Below are 16,556 nucleotides of genomic sequence, written 5' to 3' on the forward strand. Positions count from 1 at the left end.
TGATTTAGAGGCAGAGGCAAGCCGCAGGGCTGGGATATGGATCCGTGTTCTCCTGAAGTTAGAGGAAGTTTGGAACCAAGCCCAGCTCCAGTTTGATCCAGCAGTTTTATAGCTTGGTATAGAGAGAAGGCTGAATATACCAACAAGGCAAGCTGCAGAGCTGATTTACTGCGTTTCCATAAATGCATGCCTGGTCTGGGTAGGGACTAGCACTGCAGTGATATATGTTTTTTATTTTATCAGAGCAAATGTTTCATTGTACTTATTTCTGAAGCAGAGGGAGAGAGCACTTTGCTTTCTGTCTTTCAGCATCCCTCTGGTTGTTTAAGGGCTTACACAGGTGGGCAGTTAAAGACTTTTGTCCAGAGTTCACACTTTAAAATCAGAGAAAAATGAAATCTACTGAGGACTGGAACTATTCATGGATGTGAAGTATTTGGTTTTAAGGCCTTGATATTTTTGACCTGGTGTGCAGTTTGTTTGTTTAGATGGCACACATTGCTGACAGCAGCGCTGCTCCCAGGGTCAGTCCTCCAGAGAGACTGGAGGCAGGGAACTCACCTACTTTTAGTAAGAGCTTGAAAGGTCTGTCCTACAAGTAGCCCCCTGCGTTGCACCAAGTGCTTCCTCTTTTTAGGGTTCCCTATTATCCGATAGCACACTGAACACCAGTAGTATTACAAATACCTGACAGGTAGTATTACAAATATCTGAATGGGGCTGTTCACATCTTTGAACGTGTCTTTGGGTAGCAGTATTTCTCAAACGAAGTCAAACTAAGGTGTTGTGCAGGTATGGATACCTAAAACTTGCATTCAGCAATCACCAGGAAAAATGCAGCTTCCTCAAACACTTCCCCCCCCCCCTTTTTTTTCCCCCTCAGAATTTTACTCCCTATGCCATGCCGTATATCACAGAGAAGCAATAATTATTATTTTTATATCACTCACTTATTTCCTTAGTAATGCAAAATTATCCTCTGGTCTGAATTTCAGTCACCTTTTAAATATCTCAGTTGCTAAAGCTTTCTGTCACTTCTCCGGGAAGTCATTTCACATTCCACTAGTTCTCCATATCAGGAAGGTGGCTGGTTGCCTTTTAAAAGGTTGATAAAAAGAAAGAAGACGACTACTGATAAACTTTCAGTGTCGGAGAACACCCAGAAAACCTTAAGGGAAACGACCGCAAAACCAATTAATTCTGCTTAGCACATTATAAACAACTGCTGAACCTAATGAATTGGCTCCAAAAACCTCCCATCCCTCCAGCAGGTCAAATCGATGCTCTGTAGCAGGTAGGGAAAGCAGCGCATGGCAGAAGCAGCACAAACCCAGGGTGAACAGCTGTCCCTGTCTAGCTGTCCAGGCAAAACATGGGTGGCAAACCCATGCTTTCCTTCACCCCCAGCTTGTGCTTGGCCTGGAGCAAGTTGCTGAATTCATCTGAATGTATAAATAGCTTCTGCTACCCATCTTTATTTACTGAAATGTAGAGATGAAGAAACCTGCTGCTGACTCAAAAGACAAGTAGTAGGGAAGGCTCGTGGAAATGCAGCAGCAGTGTTGGGACCACTCTCTGTTGCTCTTAATAAAAATGTTGGTGACAACAGACAGTGGGTTTCCACCTCTGTACTCTCCAGTGCTTGTTCTTCCACCATCACTACAAAAGTTTGGTATAGAGGAAGGCATAGAATGTGCTCCTGGTGACCAGGCTGGGTGCCTCAATAGGATGAGCTGTCCTGCGAGGAGATATCGGGGACCTGTCAGCAAGGTCCCGATGGGGAACTGACCCCTCTGGCCCCAGCCCCAGTAGTGCTTGGCAGAGACAACTACAGTCCAAAGCTGTAGCGGGACACTGTACTACTGCTGATACTCAGTAGTGAAACATCTGAACCTGGGAAAAGGTCCGCCTGCAGAGTCCTTGGCACTAGAACTATGAGGAAAGCACTTTGACCTGAGAGCTGGCAGGGCACGAGTTTTCAGCGTTGCTTACCAGAGATGCAGTTCGCTTCAGTTCGTTCCTCACTGGTCCTTTTCTAACTGCTATAGGAAATGGCTAAGTTTAGCCTACAGCTAGAGAAAATTTTCCTACAAAGCAAGAGAGGAACAACCTTTTTTTTTTTTTTTTTTTTTTTTAATTAAAAAAAGCAAAGGCAGGGCTTCTAAAAGCAGTAGATGCTGGTTACCATGGGCAAGGCAAACAAACACCACAGATCCCATCTCAAGAAGTGAAAGTTCCCTGAAAGCGCTGCCTAACAGCCAAAACACACACTCATTCAATAGCACAGCCTGGTTCAAGCAATTTTGGATGTTCTGTCTTCTTGCCCTTGCTTCAGGCACTGCAGCTGGTAGAAACTACTTCCGACAGGGAAGGGAGATATCCCCTTTTGGCACGTGGCACAGACCTAACTCAGCAATTGCTGGAAGCCTTGGGAAGTTCATCTCACACACAGAAGCAGACACACACTTAAACACAAGTTTCATACTGCAAGAAAGGCCACGCATGCTCAGACCAAAATCTGTTCAGCCTAATATAACTGGTGGTTCAGGGGCTGCCAAACCAGCAGCAGCTTTGTATTGAATAGCCCCCAGCAGAGTTTTCTTGTGCCTTGATCTTATTTGAAATCCTTAAGCATTTTAGCATCCACTGAATCTCCTAGCAAAGCAATGCACTTGCCTGTCACATGTAGAAGTGCTTTTTTGTTGTTCGTTACTAACCTGCCTCACCACACTTGCCATGTTAACTGAGACATCACAACAGAGGCAGGATAGCATCCTTTCAGCGAGGTTTCTCAAGGCGTGCCTGCACTGGCAAGCTGCAATCCCCCTGCTTTTTGGTCTCACACACACACTGAGCACCATAACACCATCAACACCTGGAAAAGGCTGGCTGCTTCTTTCAAGGCAATCACCTGGCTGTCCCAGCACAGCTGCGAACGAGCACCGTATGTGGAAATACGGGAAGCTGGGAGTCTTAGGGAAAGCGCTGGGAGGAGAACAGCTATGTGAAGGGAACGTCCCTCCCTTCAAATAGCAGTGCAGATGTAACTCTTGGGTGGGTCAGACCTAGGAAGGGACAGGGCAGTCCCTGAGGAGTGGGCAAGGCGTGAGGATCGCAGCAGTCATGGTGGAAGGATGGATACTGCCCAGAAACAGACCTCTGGAACTCACCTATCAGAAGTCAGGGCTAATGGGTATTTTAAAATATAAAGTAGAAATTAAGACATTTAAGTTTAAAGCTCTGTTAAACCACTTTTTTTTTTTTTTTGAAATTTCATAGTCTAATTATGCAAGAAATTATGAAAAAGATGATTACAAGGCTATAGCCATATATTCTTGGCAAAGCACAGGTTATGCTGATTTCCAACAGGGGAGAGGGAATTATGAAGTTTAAATTGCTGTATATTTTTATAGCCTCCATATTCTGCATTGCACACATGGGAAAGGATGCATAGGGAGTGAGGAACAAATTTGCAAGTGTTTACTGGTAGCACTCCCGGTAATAGATGATTCTCTTCAGAGCTCCTGCCTTTAAGAGGAAATACTTTTCAGGTTGCAAGGTGACTAGGAATTTCCATGCAGTAGCTTTGGGCAACTCTTCAGCAGAAGAATATGAGAAAAAGCATACCACAGAGCCCAGTTTTCAGACATACCTTCTGCTTCAGCCGAAACAGAGCCTCTGGGATCTCAGCTCTTCTGTAAAGCAACCGATGTAAACATGTGGAAGATGGTTAAATCTGCCTTGTCTGACAACTGCTATTTTTGTCATTTGTCCTGCTTGTCTCTTCTCGTGTATATGATTTCCTATGTTTTTCCTTTCTTCTTTTCCACTAACATCTCTTTCAGACCTTGGGAAAGGGCAGTTCCTTCAAACTTGTGCCTGGGCTGACCTTCTCCACAACGCCTGAAATAGAATATTTCAGTGAGCATGAGGTGAGGGCACCTGTAACGAAAGGCCAAACTGCTGCTTCCTGTGTATAAATATAGCATGTCTGTCACATAATATACACAATCCTCTGTATTATTCACACAAAGCAAGCATTTTTTAACTGAGGCTAAAAACATTTTGGAAGGTCACATTCTTCCATGGTTAAATACTTTCCACTCAAAAGTTCTGAACCTGTGCAGTTTATACACTCACACTCTCATATACTGAACTTTCAGGATGCTGTGAAAATAGATCCAAGCATGTGCTTGAAAGAAGTGTGCCTCAGCTCAGTTGTTAAAACCAATCTAGACATGCTCTCTAGTCCTCTAGATGAGGACAGGCATTTTTGAGCAGGAGATGGGGAAATTTAGTCTTACATGAGAGGTACACGAATTGCTTCGATTGTTTTACCCATTGATTGGAACACCATAGGTCATTCTGCAGTCACAAGGGGTCTGTTTGCACTCTTGTCCCAGCAAAACCTGGGGTGGTTTGTGCATGCTCCCAGCAACCAGCCCTGAGAATGACGGTATCGCCCTGTTCCCATTCAGTCTGGGGCTGCTTCCGCTTCTGACACTTATCTAAAATATGTAAGTAGCAGCAGCAAAAGACGTATGCAGACACACCGCAGCATTAGAGGAACTCTCCACATCTGGGGCTATTTTCATGAAAGACATGCTCCATCCGACCTGACGCTGAGCCCAGCCTGCTGCACGCTGCAGCCTCCCCTCACAGCTGGTTACTCAGGCTAGCGCCTTGCTGCAGCTAACCTGTAAACAGGCAAAAACTTGGACTCCAGCAGACAGAGAAGGGTGCTGCCCATGCCTTTTCTCTACCTCAGGTGGTTTAAACATCACACCACAGCTGGTACCTATACAGAAATCTTTCTAGTTGCACAGGGTGGTTTTGCCTTTCTGTTTGAGGACAAGAAGAAAACATCCTGGCAAGTGATGCTAGATGTGATTCTTGCCTGCAATACTCTGCTATGTGCCTGGCATCAGGCTGGGTAGTGAGGCGTTATCTCCCTGGTTAAAGAGCACAACATCCCCCTCCGCACCCACACACTTCCCTCTCCTTGCCCCTCCCCAAATCCATCCCTGCAGAGACCCCCCAGGTGCACAGCAACTGAGACCAGATGCTTTTGGACTTGTTTCTCCCCACTTTGTTACCACCAGTACGCTTCACAGAAAAAGTGTTGGTAATCCCACCTTAGGTCTATCCTACATGGCAGGAGGAAAGACAGATGTTAACCATGGCCTCCGAGGGGGCAGGCAATGAGGGGGTTTCTGAGGTGGTGGGCGAACAGGACTGCCGGAAAGTGTTCTGCAGGCTGTGTCTGGCACAGACTTCTCCCAGCTTCAGAAAGAATGTTTAAAAACAAAACAAAACCCAAAAATCAGTAAGAGCAGAACAGTATAGATTGTATTGATGTTAAAATGTAAACCAAGCAAAAAGGAAGACTGGGTTATTTTAGGGGAAGGTGGGGTTATTTTCCACTTCTATTCACCAAGCAAAGATAAAAAAGAAAGAAAATTTAAAAAGAGCTGTGGTTTTCCTGTTAGAAGAGCTTATGTTTTACTTTCCTGTGTACAAGATGTAGAGGGACTCTATGAATTACTCAGTTAAATCAGTCTCTAATTGGGTGAGGAAGGAACGTACTGAAAAAAATGCCCAAGCCAGCAAGCCTACAGTTACAACAGAAGAGCCGTTCACCAGGGTGTGTAGTGAGCCTGCCAGTGGCCTCAGCACTGCCACTGGGAGCTCTGCTGATTGCATCTCTGCTGCCATAAAATTCAGCCTATGATGACTCTGAAGAAGGTACCAGAGCCCCATCTGCAGTGCATTTCCTAGCAATCCTGGTGTCACGCAGGACTGCCCAGCAGTCTTCCCTCCAGCACTGGCGCAGCCCCCTAGCAAAAGCAAGGTCCAAGAGATGAAACAAGGGAAAGCAAACGCTGAGAGCAGCTGGGACAGGTGCAGTTTTAAATGTTGCCACCCATGCTGTTCCAAACCCTGTGCTAAGTTCCCCTCCTGAACTGACTATAAGAAAATTTTGCAGTGAGTAAAATGGATTTATGATCAGATGCGGTGGTTCCCCGCTACTTCTCATGCTGCCAAGTGAGGCACCTCTTCTCAAGTACAGGATGCATTTCCTGCCTTGAGAACAGAGGCAAGTTCTGCTGAGAGAAAGAAATCAAACCAAGTTCTCTAACAATGCATTCCGTAAATGCTTATCCTCTTCGAGGAGAGCCACGGGGACCCGCGGTCAGTACCCTAGGGAGATTGGGTTGCCAGGTAAATTTGGGCAAGTCTGCTTTGGAAAGGATTTTGAAACCTACAGAGTTAAGAATGCTAAATAATGAGCTTTATTGCCACATGCTTGCATTCTCTACACCTCTCCTTGGCTGCCCAGTTCCTCTAAAAGCTCTGCTGGTCTCCTTCTACCCCTCCACTTGGAAAAACACTGAAAAGTGCCTATTTTACCGGAGCAGCTCAGTTCTGCTGTGCTTGAGTCAGAGGATATACTACAGTACCAATATTTTAGCCACTAGATGGCAAAAATCACCAGAGGTTGCTGCAGAGCGGCTGTCACAACGGCTCTTTCTGTTCCCCGTTTTTCCATGTTCAGGTTTAATCCTGTCTGCACCTGAAATTCATTTTGACAAACGTAATCTTTAAATGTCCAAGAGGGAGCCTTTACAAACAAGCACAGCAAATTCATGTCCAACCCTATTTCACTGAGACATCTGCAAGGGGCTGCATGTACAGATAGATGCCCAAAGGTGTCCTGTCCTTACCTGGGGTGGTTTAAGTTTTCCTGAATGGGCATGGAAACACCCGATATGAGGAAGTTAAAAAAAATGGGGGGGGGAGGGGGGGGAGGGGGAACTGTAGTTTTTCTTGAATTATTTTCAACCTGTTTTTCTAATTTGGCCAGAGAAAAAAAAACATACAACAACAAAATAAATTACTACCGAAATGCCAAGCAGCACAATATGCACTGAGGATAAAAGCACTGCATAGAAGTGTTCCTAAGAGCGAGACATGCTCACTTCAGTTGCTTTGGAATCAAGCCCTTACCAGTCTTAATAGACGGTCACACCCACACAGAAGGAAGAGGCAACAGGGACTGCATATACAAGGGTACCGACTGAATTCAAACTCTGATGTACGTCTGCTACATGGGATGCTTTCATGGAACTCTCCGAAACACTGACATTACATATTTCACTGGCATAATCTGAGCATCTAGCAGCAGAGAAAAACTTGTCTATAGGATTGCTGCTGCTGTAGCCAGCACATCCCTGCAGCCCGGAAATGATAGAGGAATACCTGGTGGATCTGTGCATCGAGATTTTATTTACTTGTCCTCCCCCCACATAAGCTGACAAAACAACATGGTTGCTATTGCAAGTCCCATAGGGATGAAGGATCTGATTCACTGATTTCAGAAAGTTATTATAAAAATAGGGAAGGAAATGGCTTAAGTCTATTTCCGCCTTCTTAGGGACTGTGGCCTTGCTCTAACCAGCAGCTAAGGAACGGCCCGCACAGATCTTTTATGCCAGGAGCAAAAGGCCAGAGATTTCTGAAACAGCAACTAAAGACTGTGTGGGGACAAATGGGTGTCCCCAGCCAGGTGCGTTATTATACCAGAAAACCAACTAATCCTTACAGAAAGCCAGCAAAACTGAGAGAAGCTTTATGTATGGCTTATCATGACCTACTCTGGTAGCTCTGATGTCTGGAAAACAAACAGGAAAAAAAAAAGCAGCAAAACACTTCTGTCCTTGATATGTATTGATAATGAATTATTTTTTTCAGTATCCATTACAGCAGCTTCTTCAGCCTTCCCATAATCCAAATCACCAACATTAATGAAAAACTCTCTGAATAACAGATCAATATGTCACGCAAAAACAGCACGTGCAACTTGTAAGCGTCCTCTGTTTTTAAAATGTCAGTATTTACCTATTTCTAGCATGAAGCTGCTAGCATATTTCCCACCTCCCGTTGGATGGTCCATACTAAAAAAAAATAAAATAATAATAATAATAAAAAAATATATAGTTATGGAATAAAAGGAGCTTAAGTTTTCAAAATAATCCTTTAGAGCTTTTGGGTGGGGAAAAGCTAACTCAGCTACTGATATTCAACTTGGTTTCTGATTTCAAGTTTTTAATTAAATGAGCTGTAATTAACCCTGTTTTTTCCTTAGTGTTGTGAAAATTTAGATTCCATCAGTTTCCACTCCAGACTCACTTTGTGTGAACAAGGGTACACAAGGAAAGGTGAATGGACCTTCAAAATGACTGAATATTGTTAGGATGATAATCTGCCACCAAAACAAATTTAGTTTACCACAGCTATTTCCTTGAGAAGATGCTGAAAGAGTCCAACAGGTAGATGAATGCTCATGGTTTCTGGCTGAAAGCCTTTTCCTTATATTTCCATGGACAGATACAAAGCCAGATTTGGAAGCACATTGCAGGGCAGCTATTGCTAAGGACAGACCCAGTCTTTCCCATCCCCTGTGCACTTTTCTTCTGCCTGGTAATGTGATCTTGCTACTTGGACAACAAGCTTTGATTAGGAAACAGATGTCCAGCCTAAATTAACACAGGGCAATTAGGACCCTTCACACATTTCCTAAGCCTCCTGCAACACCCAGGACATGCAGGATTTCTCTCCCCATCTGCAGTCACACATGGCTGAGGAGTGATACGCTCCTCTTCCTGGCTCTCCCAGTAGCCAGGCTTCAGCCAAGGAGATTTTGGAGGCTTTTCCCCTGGCCTCCTGCCTGGGGCAGTTGGGCACACTCTGGAGAGCCCAGACATCTTTCCCTCAGGGAACAATACAGCCTGGGGCCTGAAGAGATGATTTCTGAATCTGAAAAACCTCAAAATCACTGCACCCACTATCTTGGCTTCTGTGTATGCAAATGTCCTTCCAGCCTGTGAACTTGGAGCTCGAGCTGATTATTAAGTTGAAAAGGCCCCTTACAGACTGTGCTCTTTCCTCTCCCATCACCTCTATACTGGTCTTTGTGCTGCTTTCCAAAAGGACTCTGGCTCACCAAAAAGCAGGACATCAGGTGAACTAGCGGTACCCCTTCACGTCCTCCTGCAACTCCCCCCTGCAGAACCGCTCTCCTCAATGCACAGGTCCATCAGAGGAGCAGTGTCAGTTTCTGCACTGTATATCACAGCCCGAGGCCTGATTTTACAGCACGGGTTATTCATGTTGTGCTTCTGGGATGCTGAGAGCCCCTGCGAGCAAGTTTCACAGCTCTCAGCACCTCGTGTCCTTCCAAGGACGGCGAGCTGCACCACACGGGGGTGCTAGGAAAGCGCAGCACGGAGATGATGCACAGCGGAGCTGCTCCAGCTTCAAGGGTGACCAAGGAGGAAAAATTTGCTGGTGCTGCATTCAACACAGGAGGCGGGGCTGGCTTCTCTCTACCCTTCGGGCTAGTGCTCTGAAACCCAATTTCCCTTGACCATCTTTATTTCACTCAGTTGACTTGCATCCGTTGGCAATGTGCAAGAACAGAGAAATGTCTGTTAGCGCTCAGTTACAAATACAGATTAAAAAAAGAGGGTGCACATAAGGAGCGCTGCAATTCCTTGCTTCATGGAGCATTTTATTGCATTTCCTAGTGGTAACAGATTGATGCTATTGTGTCTCTTAGCACGGTCAATTTTTATCACAGGACTATTAAGAGCTTTATTTCTGGGTGGATCTTTTGTTTGAGGAAAGTTTTTCCTCTAGATGCACAGTCCATCTCTCGAAGCCTACGCTAACAAAGCGCATTTGTTTTTATCTCACAGCACGCTGAAGGCAGCATTTGAGAGGCTTAAGCAACGTAAGTATTTACATCTTTCTTTCTGACCTGGGTTAAGACAGACACGTGATTGTGTTTGCCCCCTCTGGGGTCTTTCCTTCTCTTCCCCCTCACACTTCTAACGTTTCTGTCCCTGTCCTTAGTGTGGAGCGTGGAGGGAAAGGGCACTCAGTAGAGTCCTTCTCCAAGGCTGGGCATCAAATCCAATCTCTGGAGGCACAGAAAAATCGCTTGTTCCTCAAACTAGTCTTACCTGGATCAAATCACATAATATTAGTGCTGTTCTCACCTCTACAAACCACTAACGCCAAACCAGCATGCTTGCCTACTGTGCCCAAGGCTGAGCTAAACCCTTTCACACCATAGCCACTAGGACTGTGCACCTGGGTATTGGCACCTGCTCTTGGGGTAACAACAACCCCCTTAGAAAAGCACCTGGTGAATTAAGGCAGTTTTAGAGCTTGGGTGGGGGGAGTTCAACAGGCTCCGGGGAGACCTTACAGCATTCTTTCAGCATCAAAAAGGGGCCCACAAAAAGCTGGAGAGGGACTCTACCGGGGAGTGTATTGACAGGACAAGGGGTAATGGTTTTAAACTAAAAAAGGGTAGATTTAGATTAGATATAAGGAAGAAATTCTTCACTCTGAGGGCAGTGAGGCACTGGCACAGGCTGCCCAGAGAAGCTGTGGCTGCCCCATCCCTGGATGCATTTAAGGCCAGGCTGGATGGGGCTTTGGGCAGCCTGGGCTGGTGGGAGGTGTCCCTGCCCATGGCATGGGGTGGAAGTAGGTGATCTTTAAGGTTCCTTCCAACCCAAACCATTCTGTGAGTCCATAAGTTTTGGAAAATGCAGGGCTCCATTTCAGAGCCACCAAAGCTGACAAATGCAGAGATGTTACCAGCCACTTCCAAGAGCATCAGCCCGGTGTCCTGGAATTCAGCCCATCTTAGCTGGCCCTTGAAAATCCTCAGCTTGCAACCACCTCTGATGAAGTTTGTGCAAGGCTGGAGGCAAATGGGAAAGAATATCCAGCGGCATAGAGGAGGGAAAGGCAGACTCCAGCGGGATGATGGGCATCAGTTCCCTCCTTCCCTCACCCCACATCTATGGCTGGGGTAAATGGGACTGTGAAGAAACACAGCCAGCCTCTGCATTTGCCAAGGCTGCTCTGAGTGGGTGCTCCAATTCTGCAGCAAGCTGTCTTGCCCATGTATGTGCAGGCACTGCGAGGACCTGCAATAAGCCCTGTTCAGGCTGTGTCAACCCTCAGCAATGTCAGGCTCCCTGCGTTTCTGCATACGCTTTTTTTTTAAAGGCTGCTTTGCTCATGGCAAATTGTACAGTGTCCACATCTCAGAAGTATCTCCTGAAAAATATGACTTTACATTTAAAGACCTTACCACTGACTGCGTATGAATTCTGATCTGCTTTAGAAATTGAAAGCGTTGGAAACTCTCACATCCAGCTGGCAGTCATGCTGAAGGATGAACTGAAAGGAATAGAGGAGTTCCGAGAAAGACAGAAGGAGCAAAGAAAAAAGGTGAGGAATCAGCAAAACTTGGAAACACGTTGGGTCAGTGGTCCATTCTGATGACCTGCCTCCAGCCATAGGCTGGGAATAGTGCAAAAGGTGATAAAACGTGTCCAGCATATCCTGTTCACTCCATGTACTAGACTGTGGAAGAATGACTTTCTGAGCCCAGCGAGAAGTTAAGCAATGCTCTGAACTCAGGAGACAGAAGCTTAGTGACTTGTACTGTCTCTGTGTAACTGCAGATACTATTCTTATCCCCATAAGACGTTAATCCATCCTTTCCTCTTTTTATACCTGCACTAAGTACGTTGCTATGGCATGATCCTGCATGATCTCTAACATGCACTAAAATAAAAGGATAACACAAACATCTAAAATCATAAATAATCATAAATAATAATTTATGATAATAAATTATCATAAAATCATTTTAAATTTGTAAAATGAATGTTATGCTGAATGCAGCACACATACTGAATTACAGATACTGGGAATAGCATCTAGTTGTTGTTATATAATAAAAATCAGAGTATATTTATGTAAATTTCATTCTCTAGGGTCTTATTCAGCTCCAAGTCACTTGAAAAAGTAGCTCTTCACAGAGACAAGTGGTCACTCTTACTCCTCTGGTTCCACAGGCTTGAAGACAAAGAGCTGACAGTCACTTAACACTGAAAACAATGACTTAAGGAGCAGTAAAAATCAAATATCCAGTCCTTTGCCAATTTCAAACAAATGAAAATATATATGGGCAGTGTCCAATGCAGCAACTCACATCTACAGCCCAGACACACAGGAACTTGGAGCAGCACAGAACTGAATACGAGAGCGGGTAAAACCAGCTCTGCTTCTGACTGTGTTGCTACTGAGATCTGAAGCTCACAAGAATCCGATAAAGCAAATTATGCATGCAAAGACAGACAGTGTGCACCTCGGTCATCAGCATTCCTCTCCCACACCCACGCTTCACTAATGGGATCCGCAAAGAGAGAGCCTCTCTCTCCTGTTGAAAACAATAAGCCTGTAACTCAAACGGGAACTGTTCTAGGGGCCTGGGGAAAAGGTGGAATCTCCTTTGGAGTCTCAGGACCCCATCGCAAGCTGTTCTCTCTGTCCAGCATTGGCTCTGAGGAAGCCAGCATCAGGCATGCTAGGTATTAGGTTAGAGGTTGGACTTGATGATCTTGAGGTCTCTTCCAACCTAGAAATTCTGTGTGATTCTGTGTGTGTGTCAGTATTTGTGGCGACCTCACCAAACACTATTTAGTGTTTGTGCTGGCTCTGCTGTAGCTGCTTTCAGGACTGTGCTGTTCAGCCTGATGTCAAGCAAGCCTCTGGGTGGCCCTGGAGGGAGTTTTGCTTGAGCAGAATGTAAAGATCAAAGTCCCACTGAAGAAACCCAGCCCCTGCCAAATAGGAGCATATCTCACTGTCACACATGGCTGGGCACACCACAATTAAAGCCATAAAAGAAAATTCAGCGCTGTCTTCCCAATGTTGACCAGATTATGTCACGGAAATCATATTGCAGAGAGCATAAATTTGCCAGAAGCAATTGAATATAAATTACAGAAAAATTGTTTGAGTTCAAAATGAACAAGTACCCTTGCTCACATGGGTGAGACAATGGTTTGTTGTGCAAAGACACAAGATCAAGCTCTTGAGCCAGCAGATGAACTCTGCTAGCAGAGCTGATGGGCACCGTGACTAGGTGTTATGCTATTTAATCTCCTTAAGGGGGAAGAAAAAAAAAAAAAAAAAAAAAAAAAAAAGGAGGCAGAAAATGAAGACCTACATCCTCTCTGCTATTAAAGGAAACCACTGAGGCAGAATTATCTTGGATTTCTTATTTTTTTTTTAACCCGATACTGATGCTCCCTGTGTCACTTAGAAGCCTGTCGGTTATAAAAGCAGAGTGAGGTAATTTTCCCCACAGGCCTGTGGCTCATAGGAAGACTCTGACAAAGACTTTCTAAGAAAGGGGGAAAAGTCCAACGGAAGAAATGCTTACTCATGTGTGTTTCTTACAGTATGAGTCTGCAATGGAGCGCATGCACAAGAGCAAGTTGTCCCACTATAAGAAAACAATGGAGGTAAGCAAGGAGGTCCTGTGCGGGTATCTCAGTGCAAGCCAGCTCCCGTTGTAGACAGGGTGAAATCTGGATCATGTGTACCTCCCTGTGAAGAAAAGTCAAGAATGTGTGTGCGAGTGTAACTGTGTGAGAGCACAAGTGTGTGTGTGTGTGTGTGTATGTGAGAGAGAGAGAGAGAGAGGATGTGATTCCTGCTGGGAGGAATCCCTGCCAAACACTCTGAAGAGCCCAAAACAGACACTCAGAAAGGCATTAAGTTAAATTCAAACAGGATTTGACTCTTTCTAGGTGAAGATACTTGTAGGAAAATGTAATTTCCCAGTCTGTGTAAATAGCATTTTAAAAACAGTGAGGGAGTCTTGCAAACAGAAGGTAACCTCTCCGGCTGGAAGTCTCACAGGTCCAGGAACTGCAGACTGCTGGGTTTGATTGCCAGGGGGCAATTGCCTCTAAGGAAAAGTAGTTGCAGACCTGTCAGCACTACAGCTGGAAGGGTACTGACAGTTTGTATTTAAACATGGCTGGTGTACCAAGTGAAGCTCTAAGAGAGCTCTTTTGGTGTAAATAAGGATTTACTTGGCTTCTGAGTACTCCACTGGGACTGTTACCTGCGCGGGGCTGGCTCTGCCTCACAGCCTGGAGCAGCGGGCAAGACATCCATCGGCCACCTGATGCTTCAAGTCACCCTGTGGAAATGACAGCCTGTCCCCACCTGTACCCTGGGGAGCTCGGGCTCTAACCTGGGCTCTGTGCTGTAGCTCAGGCAGCTGCCTGATGCGCCGATGGCGCTCGCACTGCCTGCACACCCGTGTGGAGCAGCCACAGCAGGTGATCACCTCTGCAGGGAGCTGGCTGAGGTTGTACAGAGAGAACAATTTCAGGGCTGTAAGAAGAGGGCCTGATTTATGCTGCTAGCCTCCTGCCCTTACTTTTCCATTCTATTTTTAATAAGCACCTCTTTATGGTGTCACAGGGAGTTTCCTCCTTTGTCCAAACCTGGGCACTGTTCTTCTCCCAGCCTGCAAAAGAGAAAGTTCCTTGAACGTCAAGTTGGAGACAAGCCAGCCCTGTTCCCTAACCTCACATACGATTTCATTTCAATACAGTCAAAGAAGACGTACGAACAGAAGTGCAAGGAGGCAGATGAGGCTGAGCAGTCCTTTGAACGGACGAGCGCTTCAGGCAACCAGAAGCAAACAGAAAAGGTACCTTTGATGCCAGAGCTTTGGGGTGATGCGTAAAAGGGAGAAAGCTGCAGGTTTCTTTTTTAACATTCAACAGACTACAATTGAACAACTCATTCCACAGGGTGCCAGGTGTTGCTTTCCTTCTAATTAACCCATTAGAATCAAAATTAAAATGAAGCACCTTCCCGATGAGACCTTCCTTCACCTTCTTCAGTAGAGCCTGGTAACCCTAATCTTGTCCTATGATAGAGATCAGGGTTTTTTAAAAAGGCAGGGGAGGAACTGAGTTATCTAATTAATTTTATTTATTCCAGGCTATGATTTAATTGCTTCATGAGTTATGAAGGCAAACAATGAGATTTTTCTCCAAAATTATTCATAAAAAAAAGAAGCAAGTCAGAAGTACGTCAAGCAGTTAAGTTTTGCCTTTTGGTCGCTTACATTTAGTAGGCATAGTATCTTACAGTAAAATACCTTTTTCATAACATTTTTCTTCTTATGGTTAGTTTAATTTCAAGTAAATTTACAAACTCAAAAATAAATCATTGGAAATTAAGGCACTGCAGTCCTTCATTGCATCGCCTGATACTTGTAGCTGTCAATTCGCTAACTTTTAATGGGAACGTTTCACAGCAGAACAGATGGAGAAAACAAAATAAACGAACTCCCTTTGGCTCAATAAAATCAGTGCAGTGTAAGCAAAAAGGATCAAAAATCATCTCAAGGAGTGGGGAGATGGAGACTAAATTCAGCATCAGAAGTTGACATTTTATTTCTAGCATTCCCTTATCTTTGATGAAGGCCTTCTAGCTTAGCCATAAAGAGGGGATGAAACCCTGGCCCTACTGAAATTATATCAGAACTCTTAGCAACTTCAATGGCATCAAAATCTGACCCAGCTCCTTTCGTGCAGAAGAGTCCCAGGGTGTTTCATTGCCATTATTTCCACACACATGCCAGCACATTTGAAATGCACAGGGGCATCTCACAAGAAACGTTGGCTGTTTAATTCTGCTCAGCACTTGCAAACAGTTTGGGTCAGGACGAAAATAAGAATGAAGCTTGTGTTCCCAGCTTACTACACATTTGCCAACCAGCTGTGATGAGGAATACGGTCATGAGAACCCCTACCTGAGCACTGTCTTGAAGGGCAGAAAGGGAGAATGTGTTATACTGATGTCTAGAGCCGTGTTTTAATGTACTGTCATCACCATCTGTGCAGAAAGACCTGGGAGAACAGAGCTGTCAATAATATCTGTATTTTCATTTGTTAAAAGCTGAAGATTAAAAAAAAAAAAAATCTGCTTAGACTGAATTTTACTTTTAGACTTCTGAGTTGTTATGGGAAACAGCCTGGCATTTGCAACATGTTTCAAAGGCTGTGTTCTTTTCATATGTATATTATATGAGGAGCTTGGGAGATGGAGATTTTAACTGCCATCTTCCTCTGCTTATAAATACCTATTAGAAAAGCACGCTGGACATCATAAAACAGCAACTTGGCCAGCAGACACAAGCTTCAGGCTGGGTCATGTTGGCACTAAGCTCCTAAAGCAGGCATCCCTGAACGGACTGGTATAAGTTGCCAGTTTTCCCCTGAAGCCTGTCAACTTACAACTACGTCTTGGAAATTCTGGTCCCTTCTTCTGCATAATCCACATTCAACAGAACGGGTGGTTGGACTTGATGATCTTTAAGGTCTTTTCCAACTTAAATGATTCTGCGATCCTGAAGGCAGAACAGCCAAGAAGTATTTGTACTTTGAGATTTACCTTATGAGGGGAAAGGGAGGAGGCAGAAGAACATTGGGCTAGGAGCAAAAAACCACAGCAATTAATTTGGGGTGTTTCTTTCTTTTCCTGTTTCAGAGTCAGAACAAAGCCAAGCAATGCAGAGATGCAGCGAATGAAGCAGGTAATACTCTATTTGCCACAGAACTAAGCTTTTTCTCAGCAAAAATCTACCAGCA

General features: G+C 44.8%; 1 protein-coding gene across 1 annotated transcript in view; it reads left to right on the forward strand.

The window, feature by feature from the left end:
• PSTPIP1 (proline-serine-threonine phosphatase interacting protein 1) overlaps positions 1–16,556 on the forward strand; it is a 52,545-nt gene that overhangs the window by 20,810 nt on the left and 15,179 nt on the right. Inside the window, exons 4-8 of the mRNA XM_035335870.1 lie at positions 9,759–9,793; positions 11,207–11,313; positions 13,338–13,400; positions 14,507–14,605; positions 16,456–16,501. Of these exons, the coding sequence (XP_035191761.1) occupies positions 9,759–9,793; positions 11,207–11,313; positions 13,338–13,400; positions 14,507–14,605; positions 16,456–16,501 (350 nt within the window). The remainder of the gene's footprint in view (positions 1–9,758; positions 9,794–11,206; positions 11,314–13,337; positions 13,401–14,506; positions 14,606–16,455; positions 16,502–16,556) is intronic.

Source organism: Oxyura jamaicensis, chromosome 10 (genome assembly GCF_011077185.1).
Source record: "Oxyura jamaicensis isolate SHBP4307 breed ruddy duck chromosome 10, BPBGC_Ojam_1.0, whole genome shotgun sequence".
Classification (NCBI taxonomy): Eukaryota; Metazoa; Chordata; class Aves; order Anseriformes; family Anatidae; genus Oxyura; species Oxyura jamaicensis.